This window comes from Psammomys obesus, unplaced genomic scaffold (genome assembly GCF_907164565.1).
Source record: "Psammomys obesus unplaced genomic scaffold, mPsaObe1.curated_primary_1811, whole genome shotgun sequence".
Taxonomy (NCBI): Eukaryota; Metazoa; Chordata; class Mammalia; order Rodentia; family Muridae; genus Psammomys; species Psammomys obesus.
Window position 1 is genome coordinate 41,051,444 of NW_026593286.1, and position 25,444 is coordinate 41,076,887.

Consider the following 25,444-nt stretch of genomic DNA (forward strand, 5'->3'; position numbering starts at 1 on the left):
ACTAAGAAATCATATAGGCATAAATGTGAAATACTTGAGCCAGTGAGATGTTTCAATGCAATCACACACTTGCTGCCAGCCTGTGGTGGTTTGAATGAGAACGGCCTCCATAGACTTGTGTATTTGAAAGCTCGGTCCCCAGTTGTTAGAACTGTTTCGGAAGGATTAAGAGGTGTGGCCTTGTTGGAAGAGGTGTGTTACTGAGGGTAATCTTTGAGTATTTAAGTATTATGGCCCATGCCACTCCCAACGAGCTCTCTGTCTCTCTTCTGTGTCTCTCTGTCTCTATCTCTGTCTCTGTCTCTCCTGTCTCTCTCTTCCTCCCTGCTCTTCTTATAGTTGTTGTTTCAAGATATGAGCTCTCAGCTACTTCTCCAGAGCATGTCTTACTATGATGGTCTTAGACTCAACCTGTACAGCTGTGTGCCAAAACAAACTTTTTGTGATTTTTAAATTTTTTTTAATATTTTTCTTCACAATATATTCATTATATATCCCAATTGAAGCCCCCTCCCTCAACTCCCCCAGTCCCACCCTCCCTCCTTCTTCTCCTCATCCCCTTTCCCTAGTCCACTGAAAGGGGGAGTTCTCCTCTACTGCCATCTGTCCATAGCTTAATTAGTGGATATTAGCCATATAATAGAGGACAGCCATCTACAAACCGAAAGAAGCTAAACACTAAGGAGGACCCTAGGGAGGATGCTTAAATTTCAATCTCCTATAAAGGTTCCTCTGAAAGGCTCCACCCAACATGGGATCAAAACAAACTCTTCTACAGTTGCCTTGTACTTTGGATCTTCTCAGAGTGATTGAAAATATCTAAATATCTGACAGCCCACGTTTAGTTCTGGAAACCTCATGGTGGCAATCACCTCAGGGTGTGCTCTGACATCCACACAAGGACCATGGCATGCACCACATTGCCCGTCTCCATCAAATCGATACACGGAATATCTACTACAGAAAATATAAAACTTTAGCTTTCATTTCATATAATAAGTTAGGCTCCAGTGGCATTGTCCTCAACCATGGAGCACTGTGATTGGTGCTAGCGAAACGATTACAGTGCTGACGGTGAAATGAAATTGTGCACAACCACGCCCACTCCTCCAGCACAGCAGCCCACAGGGTTGGTAGTGAATATGAAATTATCCCTTAGGGGTGATAATACAAACAAGGCCATGTGCAAAATATGTCTGCTAAGTTCGTGATAGTCATTGCTGTCAGCACAGTGGAGTATATATACCAAACACGGGGTGGGGGGAGGAAGAGTGAAATCAACAGAGATTGTGTAGCAAACGAACACAAGAAAATGGGAAAGAGATAAGAGATATTAAAAATGACACTTAATGCAAGTTGATGAAGTTCTCCTGTTACCAGTAAGGTTTTCATTTGGAATCAGCATAAAATTTAGCTATGATCTTTATGAGCAACCACTTACTGGATGAGCTACTGGCAGAGTTGAGACAAAAAGCCGAGTGAAGACGTGTTAGCTAACGCATATAAAGTATTGTCACCTTGGGTTTTTTTTTTTTTGCAACATAGTATGGAAATGAGATAGAAGATCTAACATTAATTTGCTATTAAGGACATGTAATATTTAATTTAGTGCTTATGAGACTTATGAAGCTATTTTAAAATGTCAAATTTAAACCCAAAAGCAATCATCAGGACAAATGGTGTAATACTAGAAGAGACTATTTCAAATGAACATTTATGGATCAAATTTATGGATTTTATTGTATATTAAGTAATATTAAATCACATATGAAGTGGAAATTATAAATACAAAAAATAGAGGAGTGCGGAATATTTTAACATCTTGTTCAGTTTTCTGACAAGGTAAAAATGTAAATGAAGCAAGATCTAAATGTTAGAATTTAACAATTTAGGTAAATAATATAACATCTTGATGGTGAGAAGCATCAATATCTAAATAAAAAAAGTATTAAAAAATTAGACCTGGGCAAAAATTATCATTCAATCAGTATTAAAATTGTGTTATTAAAGTTTGTGTTTGGTTGGTTGGTTTTTCAAGACAGGGTTTCTCTGTGTAGCCTTGGCTGTCCTAGAATTCCCTCTGTAGACCAGGCTGGCCTTGAACTCAGAGATCTGCCTGTTCTGCCTCCACCTCCTGGGATTCAAGGTGTGCGCCCCCACTGCTCAGCTCACTGAAGAATTTTAATGTATTAAAGTATCAATTAAGTGAAACAGCAATTCATAATGATATGTAGTATGCTTTGAAATGTGTTTTTAATGTGTGCTTATATGCTACACACACGGAAAAAATGCACTGGAATGTGTTAAAATAGCAAGGTGAGTTAGGCAGGGACGTGGATGCTTTTTATTTTCTTGTGTAATTTCCTGAATCTTAGTGATTTTGCATTAAAAAAAAATTCCTACAAAGAATTTTTTACTTCTGCAATCAAAAACTACACATGTGAGTGACCTTCGTTTAATAATTGATTGTGATCATACCAACGTCCCACTGAGCTCTCAGTATTTAGGAGAGAAAAGCTGGTTAGATTTCACAGGGGAGGAAATCAAAGCGGAAGAAGGAGGGTGGCCTTTCTTTAAATGTCATTGTTAATAACGGTGTGAAAGGCCCTGATTTTCCAGTGCACTCACCTCAGTGGTGGCCACGTTCAAATGCTGCCGGGTCAGGCTGTCAAGCACATCATTAGTGCCACAAGACACAAAATATGCAAATGTACAGCTTGATAGGAGTTTTCACTCGAGACGATATGAGAAAGGTGAAGACAGCTCATTAATGAGCCTTAAATCAGCAAGGGACTGAGGGAGTGAGGCAAATAGGTTTGGATCAAAATGGAAAATGGAAGGTCAGTCATGGAGGCCAGAGCCAGAAACACAGAACATCTATTAGCACCTCCGTGTCCTGGTGCAAAAATGGTGTTCCTCATGTAGACTTGCAGAGCACAAAGCCCACTGTGAAGGGTCTCTCTGGGTACCACTCCCCCAGGACTCGTTAGGGCTCTGAAGAGGTTCTGGGCCTGCCCTCACATCTGTAGATGATTTACAGGCCATCCAAACACGAACCATCCATTTTCCACGGTCCATTAGCTACACCTTCAGTTTATTCTCTGACAGCATTTTACTCAGCAGTCACGCTTCCACCACAACTGCCATGGATTTCAGACATTTGTTCAAAGGAAAAGGTATGGGCACCTTGAAAGTTTCTTCTTGAATGTCAACCCACAGGACAGTTTCATTTCTTCTGTTTGGAAGACTCTCCAATTCTTGTTTTAGGGCTAATATTTTGATCACTATATGAACGTTTTAAAAAACTGCCAATAGAATTTATTAGAATAAAAACCACCTTCGTGTTTTTCTAACTGTTTAAATTATGCAGGTCTTCATGAAGATTCAAATGAAAAGTCTAAAAAGAAAGAAAAAAACCCCTAAAATTGCACCAAAATAATTCAACCATTATTTCCATTTTGGTTGCCATCTTTTTGTAGTTTTGTTGCGAAAGACACCCAAATATCACTTCCCTAAAATAGACTGAATCACACATAAGGCTTTTTATTATTAAACTCCTTTTTCTCATTCATTCCTCACCTCCATGGACATCACCACTCTGTCAGACACCACTGTTAACAGTTAAATTACAGGCTTTCACATCCATGATTCCATGGTTAAATAAAAGTGGAAAATTGTGAACTATACCCATTAGAATGTATGCGTGCGGTTACAGAATTTTGTAAGTGATGATGTCAAAAGTTTACCACTTACAAAAGTGAAACTTTATTATTCATTTCTCCGGGTTCCAAATTTCACTTCACAGAAATCCTCTCTTACCAATGGTGACAAGTGTTCCATAGTGGGGGTGCACCAGGCGATTGCAGTCTCCGCATTTCCGGTTGTTCAGCCCCGCATTGCAAGGCACCTTGTTACAGAGGTTTTTATGGGCCTCTGCTTTAGGTTTATGGGATGGGGTCTAGAAATGTACTTGCTTAACTAGTAAATATCAGCATTTAACACTTGAAAGATATGAGACTGGTTTTCTAAAACGTTACAAATTCACAATTCATCAGCGAAATGGGAAAAAAGGATTCTCTGTATTTTCGTTAACTATAGTTGTATATATTATATTATGCGTATGTAATCTATAATAAATTATTTATAATTTCATGTGTGTGCATGCGTGTGCATGCATGTATATGTGTGGTGTGTGTGTAGGTGGGTGTGTAGGCGTGTGGGCGTGCTTGTGTGGGTGTGTGACTCATGTGTATGGGTTTGCCTCTAAGAGCACATGTGTGGCTGTCAGAGGCCAGCTTGTGCAAGCTGGTTCTCTGTTAGGATGCGGGTGCTAGGGCCTGAACCTGGGTCTCCAGGCGCGGCAGCAAGGGCTTTCCTCCCTGGGCCATCTGGCCGGCTCCAGCTCCAGCTGTCATAACCATCTTTCAGTTTCGCCCATGTGATTGTGGAGAATTGCGTCTTTCTTCTTTCTTCCTCCTCGGCAAACGTAAGGCCAGGCATCCATTCCCGCACTGGGTTGTACTCTCGTGAATTCCCCATTCTTTCCGCCGGGTTTTCCATCAGCTTCAAAGGTTTCTATATACATTCACGTTCTTAAAAAGTTTTAAAAAATCTTTTCACATGTGATAATTCATGAGTTAATACATCCATAGTCTATCATGTCTTTTGATTGCATTATTTCCCACGTCAACTTTCCTCTTTCAGTCTAATGAAAAATCTATCTTTTTATACTGTTTTTGAGAGAGTCTCAGCTTTAAAAGGCCTTTCCAATCTTTAGAACTTTAATACTTAAGGAAACTTACATTTTAGTTGATATGGGACTCTCAGCACAGAAGCCTGGTGTTTTTCCTCTGACTCGATACACATGTAAAGAAAAAAGTTGCAAATTCTGTCTGTTTTGTTTTGAGACAAGGTCTCACTGCGTCAGTCAGGTTAGCCGTGACTGTGCTGTCCTGCTGCCCCGGCCTCCTCGTTCTGGGACTACAGGGCTGTCTGCTGCCTCACCTGCCTCACTTTCCTCACTTGAATGGAATCATTCACTCACTTGAATGAAGTATCTTTTCTTCAGTCAGGTTTTGAGTACTTCCCTCACTTCTTTTTCTGCGCTGCTAGCCAACACAACTGATTATTGTCAACACGGTATATGTGTTTAGGGTGCATTTCAGCGTCTCATGGCAAACACCTTTCTTTAGCATGGAAACAGTAAACTTAGGAGCATCTTGTTAAGAGCAATGCAAGGCCAGGAGTCCACTTGAATCGTCTTCTAAGGTGCATTGCTTCTCTACAGTAGAGCAGTTATCCATGAAACTGGACAGCACAGACGGTTGTGAGAATTAAAGAAACAAAACAAAGCCACTTAGAAAATTCAGGGATCTGTTTCCAATACTGAAACATTCAGTAGTTTTAATAATTGTCTTAACTATTCTCAGGTATTTCTTCTTCTGTGTCAATTTTAGGATCACTTCATTAAATCATTCCTTCAACCTCAGATATTCCAAAGCAACCCCTGGGACCCTAGCTTTAATTACACCCCCTTTTCTCATTTTGATGACACTGTCTTACAATTGAAATTTATGTCTTTAATCCTTTTCAAACTTTAATATTTTCAGCATGGCCCTAGCTTAATTCATAGAAGACCCAATTTTCTTGTTTTATTTGTTCTTAATTTCTTTAAAAATGTTTTCAAATGATTTATAGATACATAAAAATTATGCATATTTGTGGAGTACCGTGTGACACTTCACTAATTGGATACATTGTAGAATATTTACACCAACTTTGCTTTTCTAACACTTGTTCTTTCAGTATGATGTGTTAAATTTTTAAATAATTTTTCTTACTATTTTAAAAGTAACTTTACCAAGTTTCCATTTATAGATGATTATTGCCAATGAAGAGAGCTTCATGTCAATTTGTTTACTCACTATATAATTGTGAGTCCTTTTATCTCCTAGATACACTGTTATATCATCAAGAGAGAAAGAGTGTATACTTTCTTTTCCAATAGTTACACTTAATAGTCTATCCCCTTACATAATCTTATCTGAACACCTTTTAATAATGATGATAATAGTGTATGAATTATTGTCCTGGCAATCAAGAAGAAAGGATTGACTGGATGATTCTATAAGAGATAGATGCCTCTACCATTGGCCAAGGAATCTGCCTTTGTGTATAATGAGCAAGACTCCCCAAGGCAGCTAATGACATTGCTGGTGGACCCCATCTAACCTTTCAGAAGCTAAAACGCCATCTCCAGAGGAGTGTGGGACCCTGCTATCCTCTTGACGTCATCTCAAGACTAGTTTATTTTATTTTATTAATTACACTTTATTCACTTTGTATCCCCCCATAAACCCCTCCCTCCTCACCTCCCGGTCCCACCCTCCCCCCCTTCTTCACGCATGCCCCTCCTCAAGTCCACTGATAGGGGAGGTCCTCCTCTCCTTCCTTCTGATCTTAGTCTATCAGATCTCATCAGGAGTGGCTGCATTGTCATCTTCTGTGGCCTGGTAAGGCTGCTCCCCTCTCAGGGGGAGGTGATCAAAGAGCAGGCCAATCAGTTTATGTCAGTTTATGTCCCTCTTCCCATTACTATGGAACCCACTTGGACACTAAACTGCCATGGGCTACATCTGTGCAGGGGTTCTATGTTATCTCCGTACCTGGTATTTGGTTGGAGTTTGAGTCTCTCGGAAGACCCCTGTGTTCAAATTTTCTGGTTCTGTTGCTCTCCTTGTGGAGTTCCTGTCCTCTCCAGATCTTACTATTTCCCACTTCTTACATAATATTCTATGCACTCTGCCCAACAGTTGGCCATAAGTCTCAGCATCTGCTTTGATAGTCTGCAGGGCAGAGCCTTTCAGAGGCCCTTTGTGGCAGGTTTCTAGGTTGTTTCCTGTTTTCTTCTTCTTCTGATGTCCATCCTCTTTGCCATTTGGGATGGGGATTGAGTGTTTTAGTCAGGGTCCTCTCTCTTGATTAGTTTTTTAGATGTACAGATTTTACTAGGTTTATCCTATGTAAGACCAGTCTTATACATTTATGTTACTTCAGGAGGATAGAGACGGAGGCATGTGCCAGCACAAAGATGATCTACTACGGTTTTAAATTTTGCTTTCACCTAGGAGTCCTTTGGAGGTCACATGTGGCTCACTGTGGGTGTCTGCATTACAGTGGGTTGCATTACACTGAACTTAAGTAACTTCTTGTTCTCACGGCTAGAAGTTGAAGCCGACTCCTTAGCTAGAAGACCTGTAAGGTAGCCTACCAGGAATCCCTGCCAGTGAGCAGGAGTTGAGACTGGCTCGAGCTTTGCATTCTGGGCATTCCTCATTAAGAGCATGCAAGGGCACACAGGGGCACTCAGTAGCCATGGTGAGTCTACCAACAAGTAGACCTTCAGAAGTTGCAAAACCTCGACGTGACCTCAGCCCAAACCACTTCATATTCAACATGTGGCATCCTTCTGCTATTTGTTTAAGCACACCTATGTTCAGGTTCCATGAATAATGACTGCCTTGAACCCATTTCTTACAGAAAATAATAGATTGTCTGACAAAGTAAAGTTACATGCAGCTTCTGGTTCCCAGAGTCTGTCAACCAGAAAGGAAGAATGAAGAAAGAAAAAGGAAGGAAGAAGGGAAGGAGAGGGGGAGAGAGGAAGGAAGAAAGAAATTCTAATTGTAAAGAAGTAAAGTAAAAGTGAAAATATCCATCTTGTTCTGCTGTCAATAGGTCATCACCACTGGGGGCACTTGCAGACTTTTCTGGGCCAGGAAAATGAAGCCTTTAATGACTGCTTTGCTAACAATTAAGACACTGAGAGCTAACTAATTTATTGAGTCATTGTTGGTGCCTTTCCTGTGAGTCCTCTACATGCTGGGACTGTCCCCACTGTCATTTACTTAAAAAACATAGTTCTCAACGTTTTCTGAAACTTCTTTTATATTTGTAGTTTATTTTATAGTTGAGTTCCTTATATACTTCCTAGAACACAAATCATTCCTATTCTATTGGCTACATAATCAGTTTTGGTCATTTCTGTTAAAAGAGATTTTTTTTTTTTTGCCTTTGCTTTTCTTTTGTTGTTGATTTATGTGTATGAGATTTAAAACTCCTAACATAACTGTGAAGCAATACAGAAATCTGCTATTATTTAGAGGGCTTTACAAGTTTCAAAGGCCATTCTCAATAGTCTGGCATTCTTCTCACAATGACCAGACAAATATTCGTTCAACTAATAGGGCAGTTGAAGCAATGAAGATTAACAAGCAATTTACCTAAAGTCACCGAGTAAGTCTGAGGCACAGAATTAGGTCCTGTGGCTGAGCAGACCTGGTCAGCGTAGTTGTCGCACGTGGATTAAGTCTTCAGGCTGTGCTAGTTCCTCGTCTCGTTGCTGTGACAAAGTGCCTGGCAAAAGCCACTTGAGGAAGAAAGGGTTATTTTAACGCCCAGCCGAGGGCAGCAGGAGTGGAGGAGCTGATCGGCTGTGTCTGCCGTCAGGCAGCAGGCAGTGGCAGAGACAAATGACACTGGTTGCCCCCCCCCCCTTATACGACACAGCTCAGGACCCCAGCACATGGAGCTGTGGCCCACACTTACAGTGCTGATAGGTGCTTCTTTCTCATCAGCTTCATCTAGAGTCTCCCTCACGGGATGCGCCCAGAGTCATGTCTTCCTGGCGACTATAAGTCTGTCACGCTGACAATCAACATTAACCTGTCAAGACAGATATATAGAGCATTGTGCTAAGAATGCACTGAGAATTTACAGAAGGCATACTTAGCGCCTTGAAGAATCATTTTCTTCAAAAATATGCATGAACATACATACACATTGCAGCTGACTTTTAGCTAGTTAAAAGTGTGTTGGTATTGGTATGAATAAAATACATTAATAAAATACAAAATACAGTGTATATTTCGGAAGCTGGAAATAATAGCAAAAGCCTTTAGTTCCAACACATGGAAAGCAGAGGCAGACAGATCTTTATGAGTTTGAGGTTAGCCTGGTCTGATAGTGTGTCTCGGCCAGCCAAGCCACATAGTAAGACTGTCTCAAAACAAAACAAAAGTCCCTGAGAACCATCAGCTCACTTGTTTTCAAAGCCAGCTTTGTGCTGGGCATGATTGGGCACACTTGAAACCCTAGCACCTGAGAGACAGAGAAACTAGAGGACCTAGGGTTCAAGGTCACCCACAGCTGCTTCGTGAGTTTAAGGCCATCCTGTGCTCTGTAAAACTGTCCTGAAAACCCCCAACAGAAAAGCAAGCAAAGGAGTCTAACTTTGCTCTTTGTTTTTCTTCACTCATTTCTAGCAAGAGGACAGTTTAAGGAGGGGTGGGTAAGAAATGCCACTTCCATCAAACAAGCTTTAAGGAAGTTCTGGATTTCCCAAAAACACAGAGTAGGAAGTACAGAGTTCCACATGCATCCCTCGCCTCCCACTTGCTCTCCCACCAGACAGTCTCTTAAGCAGTGTTTTAATATGATATATTTGTCACAGCTCATGAACAGATAGTGTATCGCTAACTAAGATCTTTAACGTGCATTATACTGGTCTACGGAACAATGTCATGTATCCACCACAGTAATATTCCACAAGACAGTTTCACTGCTCCCCCATATTCTCTGTGCCCCTCCACTCCACTTACAGCCACTGACTATTTGACTATCTTCCTACCTGTGTGTGTGGCACATGTGTATATATGTTCACGGTGCTGCACGTGAATGTTAAGGCCAGAGGTCAACACTGGGTGTCCTCCTCAGTCGCACTCCACATTATTTTTTTGAGACAGGGCCTTTTTCTGACCTGGAGCTCACCGATGGTCTAGGCTGGCAGGCCAGGGAGCTTGCGGAGCCACCTGTCTCTGTTCTCGAGGGCAACATTACAAATGCATCCACCATGTGCAGCTTTTCCATCGGCACAGGATTCAAGTTCTCACAACACTGAGGACCTGCCTGTACTTCCCTAGCTTTAACTGTCCTTGAAATCATAAAACTGAAACATATCATATACCCTTCCAGACTGACGTATTTCTTAGCGGTACATATTTAAGTTTATTTTGTCTTCAGAGTTTGATAACTCATTTCTTTCTAGTAGTAATATCTTGTCTGTATGTACAAGAGTTTACTTGACCAGTTTTCTAACTGAAGGACACATGTGTGGCTTTCAAATATTACCAATTATTAATGCACCTATTGTAAACTCCCCTGTATAGATGGTGCTTATGTGTGAATAGATTCCAGCTTCTCTAGGTAAATACTGAGGAGTGTGACAGCAGGATCCGATGGCAGAAGTGAGAAATTACCAAACTGTCTTTCAAAATCCCTGTGCTGTTTGCACCCTCCATCAGCAGTGACTGAGAACCCTCCTCATGAATCAAAACGCATCTTATATTAGACACCTCTTAATTGCTGCTGTCATGTGGTTGTCCCTATGTCGCTGTTGTTATGTGTGATGTGAAATTAGGGCATAGCTATTCATGGGGTTGTCACTTCACTTGAGTTATACACTCTGTTGTAATAACACATGTTGTTTAATTGCTGTTTAAAATGTCATCAAAATACAACACTACAATTTATAGTTGAAATAAATAGTTCTGCATGCAGAATGAATCAAGAACAAGTCAACACTCGACATTTGTCTAGTACGTGTTTGTTACTGGTTAAATAATACAGTTTTGCTTTTTTCTTGGAAAGCAACAATAAATGCTTTAGAGGAGGTAAGGAAGGAATTCACCCACAAGGAGATAGGTTGTAGTCTATGGCTGAATTCATGGTGTAAAGATTGCCTACCATACACAGACAACAGCAGCAAGAGAAATGGCCAAATTCCTTAGAAGAGATGAAACAACTCAGCAGCACAGCCATTAGCTGCACTAAACAAGTCCTGCCTTGCACAGCATCACCATTCAAATCTACACCTCTGTATCAGAAATGTCCTGCTGGCTGAAGTATGCACTTCACTTCCAGCACAATGCTACTGCAGAAAATGAAAATATCTCATTAACCAAACAGGTAATGCTAGAGGGTAGAAGGCTGATGTGCCTTGGTGAGACATAACAGTGTTTGCAGTTCTGGGGGTCTAAGGAGAGACAGACAGACAGACAGAAACACAGACGCAGAGACAAAGGCAGAGACAGAGACACAAAGACAGACAGAGACAGAGGAGAGAGAAAAGGGAAAGAGGAAAGGAGAGGGAAAGAAGGAAGAGGAAGGAAAAAAAGAAAGAAAATCGTTAAAGGGCATAAGATTCAGATCATAAAAGCAACATATCATTGTCACCTTTTATCAGTTGATTACTACAATTGCCCTAAATTTAGTTTCAAACTGAACAACGATATCTAAGAAGAACAACGAGGGATGGAGAGATGGCTAAGAGGTTCAGACCATTTGCTGCTCTTGCAGAGCACCCAGGTTCTGTTCCCAGCACCCACCCACAGGGTGATTCACAGCAGTTTACAGTTCCAGTTTCAGAGGAGCTTGATGTTTTCTTGGGGCTTTTCCTGGCACCAGGCATGCCCAAGGTACACATATATTCATGCAAGCAAAACACTCATACACACAAACAAAAAGAACATCCTGGCGTGTCACTGAAAGTGAGCTGTAGGGGTAGATAGATATATGGACAGCAGCTGGGCAGTTGAGCAGTGATCTCCCTCGCTCTCTAGTGATGTGCTTGCTCTCATGACAGTGTGACTAAAACGCTAGAACTTAGTGTGTCAGTAAACGAAGCAGCTGGCCATCCCGGAAGGGATGTGAAAACCAGTTCTTGTCGGAAAACCTGCTACTGAGAACTTGTGGTAACCATTTTAGTATGAAAACTTAGAGAAGGGAGAGTGAGTGCAGCTGCCTGTGCTCCAGAGAGATGCCCCCGCATCCCCGCAGGACGATGAGACACGGAAAAGCACGGCAGGCGATGAATCTGAGCTCAAACGAGATTTGGAAAAGTTAACTCTAAATAAGCAAAGAAGTTTTAGGAATGTGTTAACCAGACCTATTTCATGTCTATTTACCCTTCTGCATATGTATAATTCTGGTACTCCATAAAGTATTTATATCCACTTTGAAATAGAGTCCTTGAAATAAGAGAAAAATTAGAAGAGACCAAAAAACATTGTCATAGTTAATCATCTTGCTTCAGGGTAAAAATCGTTACTGGAAATAAAGGTCAGTGTGTAGCCAGGAAGGGCTTTAATTTCAAAAAATATATATTTAGATATATCAGAAACAGAAGAACAACTTACAAAGTGGCTTTTGACATAATCCTTTCAATGACTTATAAAATTGATAGTTAAAACAAGACAGCATGGAGACAGAAAAGTTATGCAATTTAACAGCTGGCATAATAAAGCAGAATAAATTATTTGTACCCAACAACTACAGAATACTTATTCCGTGTAAGCTTGCATGAAATTTTTACAAGTTATTCATATGTTAGGCCACAAAGTAATTATCAATAAACTTAGTAACTGATGTCATTGAGAGTCTCCATCTGATCAAAATTAAACTACATTAGAAGTCATTTTCTAAGAAAAATTAGAAGAAATTCCCTGTTTGGAAATTAACCATTACGCTTCAAAAAAGTGTTTTAAAAATTCATTTGTTTATTTTTATTTTATGTACATGGTATTGGCTACATATATGTCTATGTGAAGGTATCGGATCCCCTGGAACAGGAGTTGCAGACAGTTGTGAGCTGACATGTGGGTGCTGGGAATTGAACCCAGGTCCTCGGGAAAAGCAGTTAGTGCTCTTAACAACTGAGCCATCTTCTCCCCCCACCCCCACAACAAGTCTTGAATGTGAAACCTGGATGGAAATGAACTGACTGAAAGGGGAGGAAATTCTATGAATGCTGTTCAAGAGCTGGTTAGTGGATGTAGAAAATCTAGAAGAATCTACCAGTGAAATTTTAGAATTAATAACAAATATCTCAAATACATCATTAGAATTTATAGAAGTCAACAACTTTGTTAGATTCAAAATTAATGCACAAATTTAACTATATTTCCATATATCAGCCACAAGAGAAAGATATCAGTTATCCCCATGTCAAATTAATATCAACTAAATATAAGTAACCCTAACAAAAGATGTTTCAGATGGCATTTCACCAATCTGAAAAGAGTGGATCACAACAAAACTATAGGAAAACCAAATCTCCCTTAATTTCTCTAAAGATACAGTGACATCAAGACTGTCAATGAAGGGTCTGGTGTGTGTGTGTGTGGGAGACTTATAAGCTGATTCTGAAATTTGCATGGAAATGCAAACATCCCATTCTGCTTGCTATCAGGACTTAGCATAAAGCTCCGTTATGTCCCACTGATGCCACAGAGACAGGTCTCTAAGATAGAACAGAGAATAGAAAGAAGCCTTCTCATGTTGGCAGGAATACAGTTTTTATGGCAGAACTGGGCCAGCAGAGCAGAAACAAAGGGTTTTCAATGAATGTTGTTGGAACTGTGCAGCCAAGAATAAGAGAGAAAGAAAAAGAAAGAAGAAAGGAAAAAAGAAAGAAGAAAGAAAAAGAAAGAAAAAAGGAAAGAATCAAGAAAGAAAGGAAAGAAAGAGAGAAAGAAGCACGGAAAGAAAAACAAAAGAAAGAAGAAAGAAAAAAAGAAAAATTCTCTTCAGTAACAAGCACCAAATGAACTTAGCAGCAACGCTACTTCATTAGGGTCACTAGTGTCACTTTTTAATATTACAAAGTCGCCCTCTTTTTACAAATAGAAGTGCTGGCTTGCACGATGACACAATTCTAGCAGCATCACAGCCATAAGAACATTTAAAACCCACAAGCCCAATGTTCTCCTAAACTCAAAATGACAGAAAAAAATCCCCATGGCAGAAACTTAGTGAAAGGTGTATTAAGTACATCACTAAAATCCTAATCACTGGGGGGGAAGACCAATAAATCTGACTTTGCGGCATTTAAGAGCTTCTGTTGATTGGCACTAGGGAACTGTGAAAGGACATCGCAGCACGCGTGAGACCTCTGTCCTCTGTAATACCTTGGCATAGGAATGAGGCAGAACAGCATGGGCCATTTTCTTCCTCTGGATTGCTTTTTTCCCCTGGCCACCAACACACATCAGGGTTCATTTGATTGTTCTTCTGAGATCTAGATATGTAGTCAGTACCCAAAGGTGAGCCTGAGCACATCTTTAATGCTTAGGAAAGTGAAAATGGTAATTTGACATTGAATATACAGTGAATTTTTGGAAGTCATTTTGTCTCAAATATTTGAACGGGGCATCAAATTAGGGGGTGTTGACAGAGAAAGTGAAAATGTATTCTTTGATGAAACAACGCAAAGGAGAGCAGTAAGTGACTTAACCTCACAAGGTTGGGAGGAGAGCAGAGGGAAAGGAAGGCGAAGGAATTGAATTTTGACCGGAGAATGAAGATGGGCTTCTCATAGCAGAGTGTCGCAGACAGCAGCGGGGTGAGAGACCTCCCCGACTGTGAGAAAACGCCGGCGCGTCTGTGGCGTTAGAGGAACTTCTTATCCAAGAAGGACAGATCCTCAGGTTATATCAGGAACAGAGCTTTCAAATTAGCCCTTAAAAACCCTTCTTATCAATGAAACATTTTTAATGCCCTTAAGAGAGGGTGGGAGAGAGAGAACAGGTTTTCCAGGGGGTTGGGGGACTTAAAGGCAAGCTATATAAAAAGAACCAAGAGATGTCAAAATTAATAGAAATACATTCAAGTAGACTGAAATTGTAGATGCGTTAGGAACAGGGCATTCTCACGTCCAGAGTGGGGTCACTTTCACACCTCTGCTTTTGGAGTTTCAGTCAATTCACTTGTTTTCTCCTGGAAATTTCTGATTTAAAGAAGAAAGATTTTAAAGACTGAATTGGAAAAACAGGAATCCAACAAGTCGGTTTTTACCCCAGTTTCACAAATGGTGATGATAAGTGACAGAATCTGATATACGACCACAGAAGTCACAGATTTGATAATGCTTACGACCAACGACCCTTTTCTTTCTCCCCCAAAAGAGCCTTTGGTTTAGCTGTACATATCATCTGTTTTTGATTGGTGTTAATTTTCTACTTTGTGGACTGTTACCTTTCTTTGTCTGCTAGTCGCTTTTTGGCCATTTCATGGTATCGGTACCACCTACCACATCAAGGGAGGAGGGCAGAGACTCCCTCAGTGTGCTTGTCTCCACTGCCTCTTTCTAATCTTGCCTTGGAAAAAGTCTAGTAAAGAAGTTTTAGCAGTACTGGCTGACATGATGGTGTTCCAGACAGTACCATAAATGAAGGCTAGAAAACACAGCTCTTGCAAGTAAGATATAAATGAGTAGGCAGCACTCATTGCTGGGCGCTATGGCAACCATAAGTGATCACCCCCTGAAGAGATCCCTGGTTTTCACCTACAACAATGGCTCAGATAGTGTCCCAGGCTGCCAATTAACCTAGATGTATCATTAACCTTAGCAATAAAATGTCTGCCTCAGTGTCAAAAATATCAGTCCTGAAAAGTGGGGATAGTTTTGCTTGAGTATAATGTAGTTAGGCGGTAGCTGACGTGAATACCATCAAGTGGGGATCACACTGAGACTGTGTGCCTGAAGCAGAGACCTGCCATGTGTATAGCTAGGACTGTCTTGATTCTTGAGAACCGATATGGAAATAACTACTATGTCTTAAACCTGCCCAGCACCTAAAGTAAATTGACTCTCCAATGTGCTCAGGGTCTTTCATAAAGAAGTGTTCAAAGAACTACAATTAAGAGCGTTGAGCTGGAGAGATGACTCAGAGGTTAAGGGCACAGGCTACCCTACCAAAGGTCCTGAGTTCAATTCCCAGCCATCACATGGTAGCTCACAACCATCTAGAATGAGATCTGGTGCCCTCTTTTGGCATGTAGGCAGAACATTCCATACATAATTAATAAATAAATCTTTTTTTAAAAAAGTGTTGAAAGCAAAGATCAACATTCTCTCATTAAGAGTCCTTGTTTCCATGGCATTGCAAAGGAATAGACAATTAGAACAGACCCCAAGGAATTTTATAGGTTTATAGGAAGATTATTGTTGGTTTTCAAGTATGACATTTCCTTATGATTTGTTTATATCTGTTTTTCAAAGCTTTTTATGCTGCTTTTGCCTACTATTTTTCAGGGAAAGTTCCATGGAAATCCAATGCATGTAGCTGTGGTAATCTCAAATTGCTTACGGGAAGAGAGGAGAATATTGGCTGCAGCCAACATGCCTGTCCAGGTAACATTTTCTGATCCATTGTCACATGCATCATCCATTGAATCACTGGCTTGACAAGTAACAGTCTCTGAGGTTGTCATCTTGCTTTCTCATTAAGTTCAGTTTTCTGCAAAATCGGTTTCTTCTTCTGGGTAGCAGCTCCACCATCCTTCAGTCACTCCCATTCAAGGTTTTAGGCTCATCTTTGTCTTTATTTCATATTGAGATAATTACCAAGTCTTTACAAATTCCATATTCCTTTTTACATTTGTTTGTTTTTTAAAGACGTTCTCTCATGTAGTGCAGGCTGGCCTTGTGCTCACTATAAAACTGAGGCTGGCCTTGTACTTGTGATTTTTCTATCCTTTTCCCAAGTTCTGAGATTACAGATGTGTGGCACCAGACCAGCTGCTCTAGGTTGCCTTCTGTTCCCATGGCTAAATTCTGGTCTAAGATCTTACGGTAATAATCTAGGAATGCAGTGACCACATTTTAGCTTCCCAACTGTGGCATGGGTTCTGCCTTCCACAGCGTGTTTGTCTTCATGGGGCTGATCTTGGCTACTTCAGGACCTGTTCATCCTCGAGCCTAAGCTCCTGTTCCACCAACAGGAAATTTGGCTTACAGAAGCTCCCTCAACACTTGTTTGGCTCATTATCTGCCAAATGCAATTTACATTATACTTTATCTCATCCTTCTGAATGCAATAAAAGCCCAGCAAAGTGGAGAAACCAGCAATCTCTAAGGCATACATTTTCAGTTAATCCTACATCAAGAGAAAAGTTTATAAAACAATACATTTTCTGTGTGACATTCTCCACACATCAGTGAATCATCCAGCTTATGAAGATCTAACAAAAGAATTATTTCTTAACTTCTGAGACTTAGTTACTATCAAGAAACCTGAAGTTTTAACAACTTAACTGTTCTTGGATGATAAAGAATGGTATGTTTTTCATTTAAATACTGTAGTTTCTAAGGTGGCAGGGCTGTCCATTTTTTGTACCTGTCACATATATAGTCATTCTTCTCTCTTCTCTCTGTGTTTCTCTTTCTCTTTTTACCTTCCTCCTCTCATAGATGCTTAGAATTATAGATTACTACCCTAGAGTTTTTCTTTAAATTCTAGTAAAATTGTCTTTGAGCGAAAGAAAGAGAAGAAAGAGAAAGAAAAAGAAAAAGAAGGAAAAAAGAAAGAAGGAAAGAAAGAAAAAGAAAAGGAAGAAGAAAGAAAAAAGAAAAAGAGAAGAAAGAAGAGAAAGAAGAAAGGAGAAAGAAAGGAAAGAAAAATAAGAAAGGACAAAGAAAGAAAAAGGAAGAGAGATAGAAGGAAAGAAAGAAGAAAGAAAGAGCAAGAAAAAGAAAGAAAAAAGAAAGAAGAAGAAGAAAGGGAAGAAAGAAAGAAAGACAGACTTCAATTGCCTGCCATTGTGATGGTTGGAATGAAAATAGCCCCCATAGGCTCAAATGTTTGAATGCTTTTTTTCCCGGTTGGAGGAAGTTTGGAAAGAGGAAGAGGTGGGGTCATCTCAGCAGAGGGGTGGGCTTTGAGGCTTCAAAAGCCCATGTGATTCTCAGAGTCTCTCTTGCTCTGCCTCCTATTTGTGAATAAATGTAAGCTCCCATCTACTCCAGTGCCATGACTGCTGCCTTCTCCCTGGCATCATGGTATGGACTTGAAACCTCTGAAACTATGAACCCCAAATTAAATATTTTCTTTTATAAGCTGCCTTGGTCTTGGTGTTTTGTCACAGCACTTGAAAGATAACTAAGATAGTTAGGAATAAGTCCACTGTTTTTAAGTGTGTCCCAGGGATAAGAATTAAACGCTGGTTAAAAGTCAAAAGACAACTGCTTTCTCAGATCAAAAATGGCAATAACTACAAGTCTATTGAGAGAGAAAATAAAAATCTGGAATTCTAGGCATAACAGCCCCCAACCTCTTCCCCAACCTAGTTCCTTTATCTCCAAGCTTTGACCCAAACGAATTCTAAGTCAGCAGGATGGGTAGATGAGATTGCAGACTCTGAGAGAAGACAGTTGCTAACCAAAGGCCTAAGCAGGAGCCTCACATGTACCAGAGAAATGGGCTTGTGAAGGGGTGTCTGGCTTTGTTCTCTGTATGTGTGTCGCTGTCTCTCATGTATATGTACCCTCTGCTTTCTCCAAATGTCAAATACTAGTCAAATCAAAACATTGAAGTATATACTAATCAAAGTAACTCTGAAAATAATACAGTGTACTACCATAAACAAAGGGCTGAGTATTTTTTCATCTTAAGTCACTGGGCAAACAATGGAATAATGGAGATGGGTGTGATGAAAGGGATGTGTTTATAAAGGCTTTACTGACCTGAAGGGTGTGGTGCAGTTAAAAACGTTTCCGGAGAGCCTTACTCATCTTGTCTCATCTTTAGAGAGCTATAGAACTTTGTGTTTAAGGGCCACACTCAGTGTAAGATTCTTAGAGTGGCCAAGATATGGTCCTTGGAGGAGCTACTTGGCCTTTTTACTTAAGGACATTATTTTTCAATTTTCTTCAGTAAGTTCCCTTTGCTTTAAAAAAAAATACATCTCAGCAGGTTCAACACCATCAATTGCTAGACAGTCAAGAGTAATGCAAATAGACTGCAGAAAATTGTGAACACTGTCTCATGTCATGAAGTTAGGAGCTAGAGAGACGGCTCCATGGATAAGAGCACTTGCTGTTCTTCCAGAGGACCCCAGTTCAGTTCCTAGCATCTACACTGGGTAGCGCACAACTACCTGTAATTCAAGCTGCAGGGCATCAGGCTTCGAGGCTTTGATGTCACCTGCGTACATGTCACACACAATCACACACATACAAAGACAAAATCTTTTAAAAATCATGAAATGACACATAATCTTACTGTTTAGTGACTACATTTTGGTATATATGTTGTTCCAATCATGTTTACTTAATTCTGAATATCTATGCATATATTTATATCCTTATAAATATATTCCTACATCTACATTTAAGTAGAAATTACATCGAGTGTTTTATAATCTGCTTAGTTTCTTAGATTGTAATCCTGTCTGTGTCATGCCATTTAGTGTTTTCTACAGTGTTCAGAGCCAGGCTGACTCTTCTCAGAGGCCCCAGTGAAAGGGTTAAGGGAACTTTAGTTCTGTGTACTTGTCCAAGAGCAGACTTAGCAAGGCTAGTTAAGGCTGGAGCCAGTGCCCCAGAGGAGTCAAGGCTGTGGCTTCTGGGGCCTCAACTCTTTTCCCTGGATGTAGTTAACTGAGGTCCTTAGGCAGCTGTCTGAGTATCCCTTGTTCTTTCTGTCAATATTCTCTGACTTAACTTGCTGCTGACCGTGGCTGCCCACCCCCAAGAACAGCAAGCGTTCTTATCCATGGAGCCATCTCTAGTGCCTAACTTCATGACATGAGACAGTGTTCACAATTTTCTACAGTCTATTTGCATTACTCTTGACCATCATGGAATTTTAAACTAGTATTGTAGGATCACATTAAGTTAGGCTTAAATTAGCAATTATTGATGGTGTTGAGCCTATTGAGATGGCCGTTTTGTTTGTTTGTTTGTTTGTTTGTTTGTTTAAAGTGAAGGGAACTTACTGAAGAAAATGGAAAAGTAATATCCTTAAGCAAAAAGGCCAAGTAAATTCCTTGGCATAAGTGATCAGTTTGTGCAAGATCTCTTGGTCCCAGCTATTGCTTTTACTTCCTTATTTCTTGTCTTCTACTGGTTGGGGACAAGTGGCACCCAACATGGAGCACCACATGTCCTGAAACAACAAGAATAATGGTCTTGTACAGTGAGGTGTTGAGTGGGAGGACTGGGGAGGAAAAATAAAAAAGACAAAAGCAATAGTGAGACCAGGAGGTCTTGCATAAGCCGATGACTTATGTCAAATAAGTTTTACCCTTTATTTATTTATTCATTCACTTTTACATCCCAACTGTAGCCTCCTCCCTACCCTCCTCCCTGTCTCAATCTCCCTCCCTCTTCCCCTTATTCCTCCTACCCTACTTCTCAGAAAAGGGGAGCTCCCCCACCAAACCATCCAAGTGCATCAAGTTGTATCAGGACTGAGTGCATCCTCTTCCCCTGTGGCCTGGTGAGGCAGCCCTGCCAGAGGGAAGTGATCAAAAAGCAGGCAACAGAGTCCATGTCAGAGACAGCCCCTGTTCCCTTTGCTACGGGCCCCACATGAAGACCAAGCTGCTCATAGGCTACATCTGTGTAGGGGCCTAGGTCCAGTCCATGCATGGTCCTTGGTTGGTGCTTTGTTTCCATAAGTGCTTCCCCCCAAGCCCGGATCCTGGTTTGTTGGCTCTGCTGGTCTTCTTGTGCAGCTCCTGTCACTTCCAGGTCCTTCTGTTCTTATCCCCACTCTTCCACAACTCTCCCTGTGCCCCATCTAAGGTTTGGCTATGGTTCCTGCATCTGTTTCAATCTGCTGCTGGGCAGAGCCTCTCAGGGGACAGTTATGATAGGCTGCTGTCCATAGGTATCGCAGAGGATCATTAATAGTGTCAGGGGTTGGCTCTCTCCCATGGGGTAGGTCTCAGGTTGGGTCGGACATTGGTTGAAAATCCCCTCAATCTCTGCTCTACTTTTATCCCTGCACACCTTGTAGGGAGGGTAAATTTGGGGTCAAAGTTTTTGTGGGTGGGTTGGTGTTCCCTTCCTCCACTAGGAGTGTTTTCTAGTTTGAGGGTGGCCTCTTCAATCTTCACGATCCCCACTACTAAGATTTTCAGCTAGAGTCACTCTCAAGGCCTCCCAGGAGCCTACCCTGTCATAGGTCTCCAGCTTGTAACAGAGATGCCCCTACCCATAGTTTCTCTCCTCTCTGCAAGCCCTCTGTCCTCCCACCCCCACTCTCCCCAGGTCTCATCTCCACCCTCATTTCTTTCCACACTCCCTCTACTACCCTGTTGCCTCTCTTAAGCTGTTTCTGCTATCTATTCTAGTTTCCCTTTTGAGCAATATTTAAGCATCCTATCTTGGCTCCTTCTTCTTAGTTATCTTCTTTGCATCTGGAGGCTGTAGCATAGTTATCCTGTACTATATGGCTAAAATTGGCTTATAAGTGAGTACATACCATGTATATCTTTTTGTGTCTGGGTTACCTTACTCATGATGATCTTTTCTAGCTCCATCCATTTGCCTGCAAATTTCAAGATGTCTTTGTTTTTAATAGCTGAGTAGTATGCCATCGTGTAAATGTACCACAGTCTTTTGTTTTATTTTGTTTTGTTTTCCATTCTTCAGTTGAGGGACATCTGGGTTGTTCCTAGTTCCTGGATATTACAAATAAAGCTGCTATGAATATAGCTGAACAAATGTCCTTGTTATAACAGCATCTTATAGATTATTGGCAGGAGGGAAATGGCATCAAAGAGATAAGTCAGACAGTATTGGCAATAAGAATGAAGGATACCTCAGACTCATCTGCCACAGTCCAGGGCGAAGAATCAGGTCCCTAGAAACTGCAATCTTGACTCCTCTGAGGCTTTGGCTCCAGCCCTTGCCAAATTTACTCCTGGCCAAGGAGAGGAAACTAAAGTTCCTTTTGTCCTTTCTTCAGGGCCTCTGAAAAAGTCTGAGTTGTTCTGGCTCTGGACACTATGTGCATATTTTTTTTTCAGTTCTGGGAGTGGGAACCTAGAGCTTTGTGCATTATCTGCCAGTGGCTTATATGCCCAGCTCTCCAAGCAGAAGTTTTAATGTTCATACAGTGTTATGTATTACATTGACCTATAGCTCAGGTCAATGTAAGTAGTGTGCCCTTTACAATAACATGGTTTATCAACAACAGTGAAATTTCAAGACATCCTTTTTCCAGGGACCTCTGGAGAAATCCTTACAAAGTTCTTCAGTCTCAGAAAGGCAGAGAAGTGTGGAGCACAAAGTAGCCGCCATTAAAAACAGTGTACAGGTGAGTGGTCACACACAGATGCCTCGGGAGGGGGGGTCTCAGGTAGACGCCTGGAGTGAGTGTCTCATGTAGATGCCTCGAAAGGCTAGTGCAGACTGTGTGCTGCAGGCCAGTCAGACAGATCTCAGAGAACATGTGTGTCCCACACTGTGTTTGTACAGGAAAGACTTCCTTGAGGAGGCTTTTAAGCTCAGCTCGCTTCTGGTGTCGAGCTGTCACATTATCTATGTCTTCTAGAGTAAACTTTGTAACTCACAGTTCCTAAAAAGTGTATATATTTCATCCAATTGCACTCCATTTTTTTATTATCCTTTGTTTATAGAACCCATTATGTTATTCATTGCCTTTGATATTATTAGTACATTTTGACTTTTTCTCCCCACTCGCCTTATTGTAGATTTGTTACCTTCATTGATTTAGAAAAGGCTGTTTTAAGTGAAACAGACTTTCCACTGTGTTGTGTATAAATATAATACAAATTTCCCTTCCCAGAACCTATGTAGAATCCACTTACTTGTATTTTATGGAAATAATGACAATTCTCTAAAACTAAATCAACTACAGACAAAGGCAAAGCTCTCCATACATGTATGAATCACAGGCAGAGAGGGAATGAACTTCTGAGCTTTTGCTTCCAGAGCCGCAGTTTAATGATCTTCCATAGCAACTTAAACAAGCAGACATGTCTCTGCGTACACCTCCACAAGAAAAAAATTAGACTCTCAAGTTGTCCCTGAGGCAAACGCTGGAGCGTGCTATCATGTTCAACCAAGGACTCTCTTAAATCTACAGTATGTGAGAGCAGAAAGAGGCTATGCCGGTGTATTATAACATGGGCACTTAAGCACATCAAGTACATAGATGTGTCCAGTACTTGTTGACACTGGAAAACTGCTAGGCCTGAATCCAGGACCTGGCGCATGCTATGCCAGTTCTCTACCACTGAGTTCCACCGTCCTCAGATTCTTTGTCAACTCCTGAGAAGTTTGGTGCAACCAAAGTTCACCATTGATAGCTCTTCCCTGACCCTTCCCCCAGGCCCGTAGACTTCCTCAGCTTCTGTGAATGCTGGTTACTGAGAGCTTCTTTGAAATCGGCTGTCTAGGGAACACTAGGCTGGTCTCAGAGCCGAAGTGAGGGACACAGCCTGAGAGGAAACAGCAGGCCCTGAGCTCAGCTGATGTTAACTCTGTGGGGCAGGCGATGCTTCTGGGTTCCTCATGGGATCAGAGCTAAACCCCCAGTAGAGACCATGTGCTTGCTCATCTCGCTTCCCACCTATCCCTACTCAGCAAGTCCTTCCTAAGAACACAGCCTGGCTAGATCTCTGCGCCAGTCTAAGGCACAGGCTCTGATTGCAGGTCTCCAGACACAATGGATAGGCAGAGCAGTGGCCATTCATCAGTGTGCTTTGCCCACTAGGCCATAACCCCCATCTCTCTAAAGTGTTCTGGAATGTAACATTCACAAAAACATTTCTGACCACCACGAGAGCTTTTGAAAATTATTATTTTTCTTGCAAGAAATCTACTATAACTGATGACAGTATCTGAAACCTTTTAATTAGTTTATCGTTGATTTTCTTTTAAAGTCATGGCTTAATATACTTTTTTTTATTTAGCTTTTTGGTTAGATGACTGTGAAATCATCTCTTAATTCTGAGGTCAAAACAGTGTATTTTTGCTTTCAAACTATATTTAATTTTGTCACATTTCTCCCAGGTATGTGAGTACCCTGTCTTTTAGTAGCCCATAGCTTTTTGTCAATCTTTGTTCTCGAGAAATTTAACATTTAAGTGAAATGCTGCAAGTGCATCAAAGTGGAATGAAAAGAGGCCAGAATTTGAAGCTAAGCTAGATCTAGACGGCTCAGAGTTCTCGCCTCAGTACTTACTCCCATGTGTCCTGAACCTCAATTTTCTTAAATGAAAAATAGAAATGATTTTGTGTCAGGTTGCCAAGAAGAAAATGCATGTATGTTTCAGGCCCTGATGAATCTGCTGAAATGTTGTAGATGCTATTATCAGGTAGCCAGCATGCTTCCTAGTCAGTAGCTAATATCTGTTTTTTTCTAAGATTTAAAAGTGTCAGGAGCATGAGATAACAAACAGGGAGGGGAAAAGTAACCATAATCAGTGTTGACAAGCCACATACTTGATAATAGATAATGTTTTAAGCACTCTAACTCATATGACCTGACAAGAACTTTATGAAACAAATGTGGCTATATCCTTTTCTTTCTCCATTCCTCCCTCCCTACTTTTTTCTCTATTCTTTTCTTTCCTGTGGCTATATCCTTTTCTTTCTCCATTCCTTCCTCCCTACTTTTTTCTCTATTCTTTTCTTTCCCCTTCTTCTCTCTTTCTCTCCTCCTTCTTTCCCTTTCTTATCTCCCTCCTCCCTCTCTATTTTATAAATAGAGGACTGAACATTTTATGAACTGTGTGCACACTTTTAATCCAGCACTTGAGAAACAGAGGCAGGAGGATCTCTTTGAGATTGAGGTCACCCTATCTATATAGAAGTTCCAGGCCAGCCAGGGCTTCATAGAGAGACCTTGTCTCAAAATAAAGAAAACAAAAAACAGAAAAAACAGGCTGAAGTGCAAATATTTGCTCAAGTCCATACAACTTAATAAAGCTACAGAGTGAAGCATAAATTCATACTGACCCCAAATCTGGTATTTTCCTTAGTCATTAGCTTAAATGACAAAATTGAGAATTGTAGAGAAAAGGCAGGTATGTGCTTTCTTAGGGAAGACCTCTTGGAATGAGGAAATGCAGGATTTAATGCTCTAGTTTTGGGGTTAGAGCAGTGCTGCTAAATCCTCCCCACAAATGCATCACCCACTTAACATTGCTAAGCCTCTGTTTACCTTTAAAAAGCAAAAACTGATATACTTATGAATAGTGAGAGGACTGGATGAGATAATATGTGAAAACCCAATATTCAAAAGCTCAACATTGACTATTTTGACTGAAAAGGAAACATTAATGGGTTTGGAGAAAAGAAAAGTAAAAAAAAAAGTCAAAGACAAATTAAAAATTACAGACATATTTTAAGAAGTAGAAAGAAAACTATTTTAGGCAAAATTGTCATAAACTGCATCGCTAATTGCTACATATTAGTACAGAGAAAAGCAACCCAAGAGGGCAAAGGGGCTGTTTTCTCCAGAAAATGGAGTTATATGATTAGCAGCTCTTGCAATTAATTGAGAAATGAGAAAAAGCATCCTGAAAGATTTCCTAAGCAGAAAGAAAAAAGTTGGTAGCTCAGTGGGTA

At 40.7% G+C, this 25,444-nt stretch overlaps 1 protein-coding gene across 1 annotated transcript in view; it reads left to right on the forward strand.

Moving 5' to 3' along the window:
• The window catches only part of Stat4 (signal transducer and activator of transcription 4), a 96,954-nt gene that overhangs the window by 35,280 nt on the left and 36,230 nt on the right, over nt 1-25,444 (forward strand). Inside the window, exons 4-5 of the mRNA XM_055617056.1 lie at nt 16,151-16,249; nt 22,071-22,163. Of these exons, the coding sequence (XP_055473031.1) occupies nt 16,151-16,249; nt 22,071-22,163 (192 nt within the window). The remainder of the gene's footprint in view (nt 1-16,150; nt 16,250-22,070; nt 22,164-25,444) is intronic.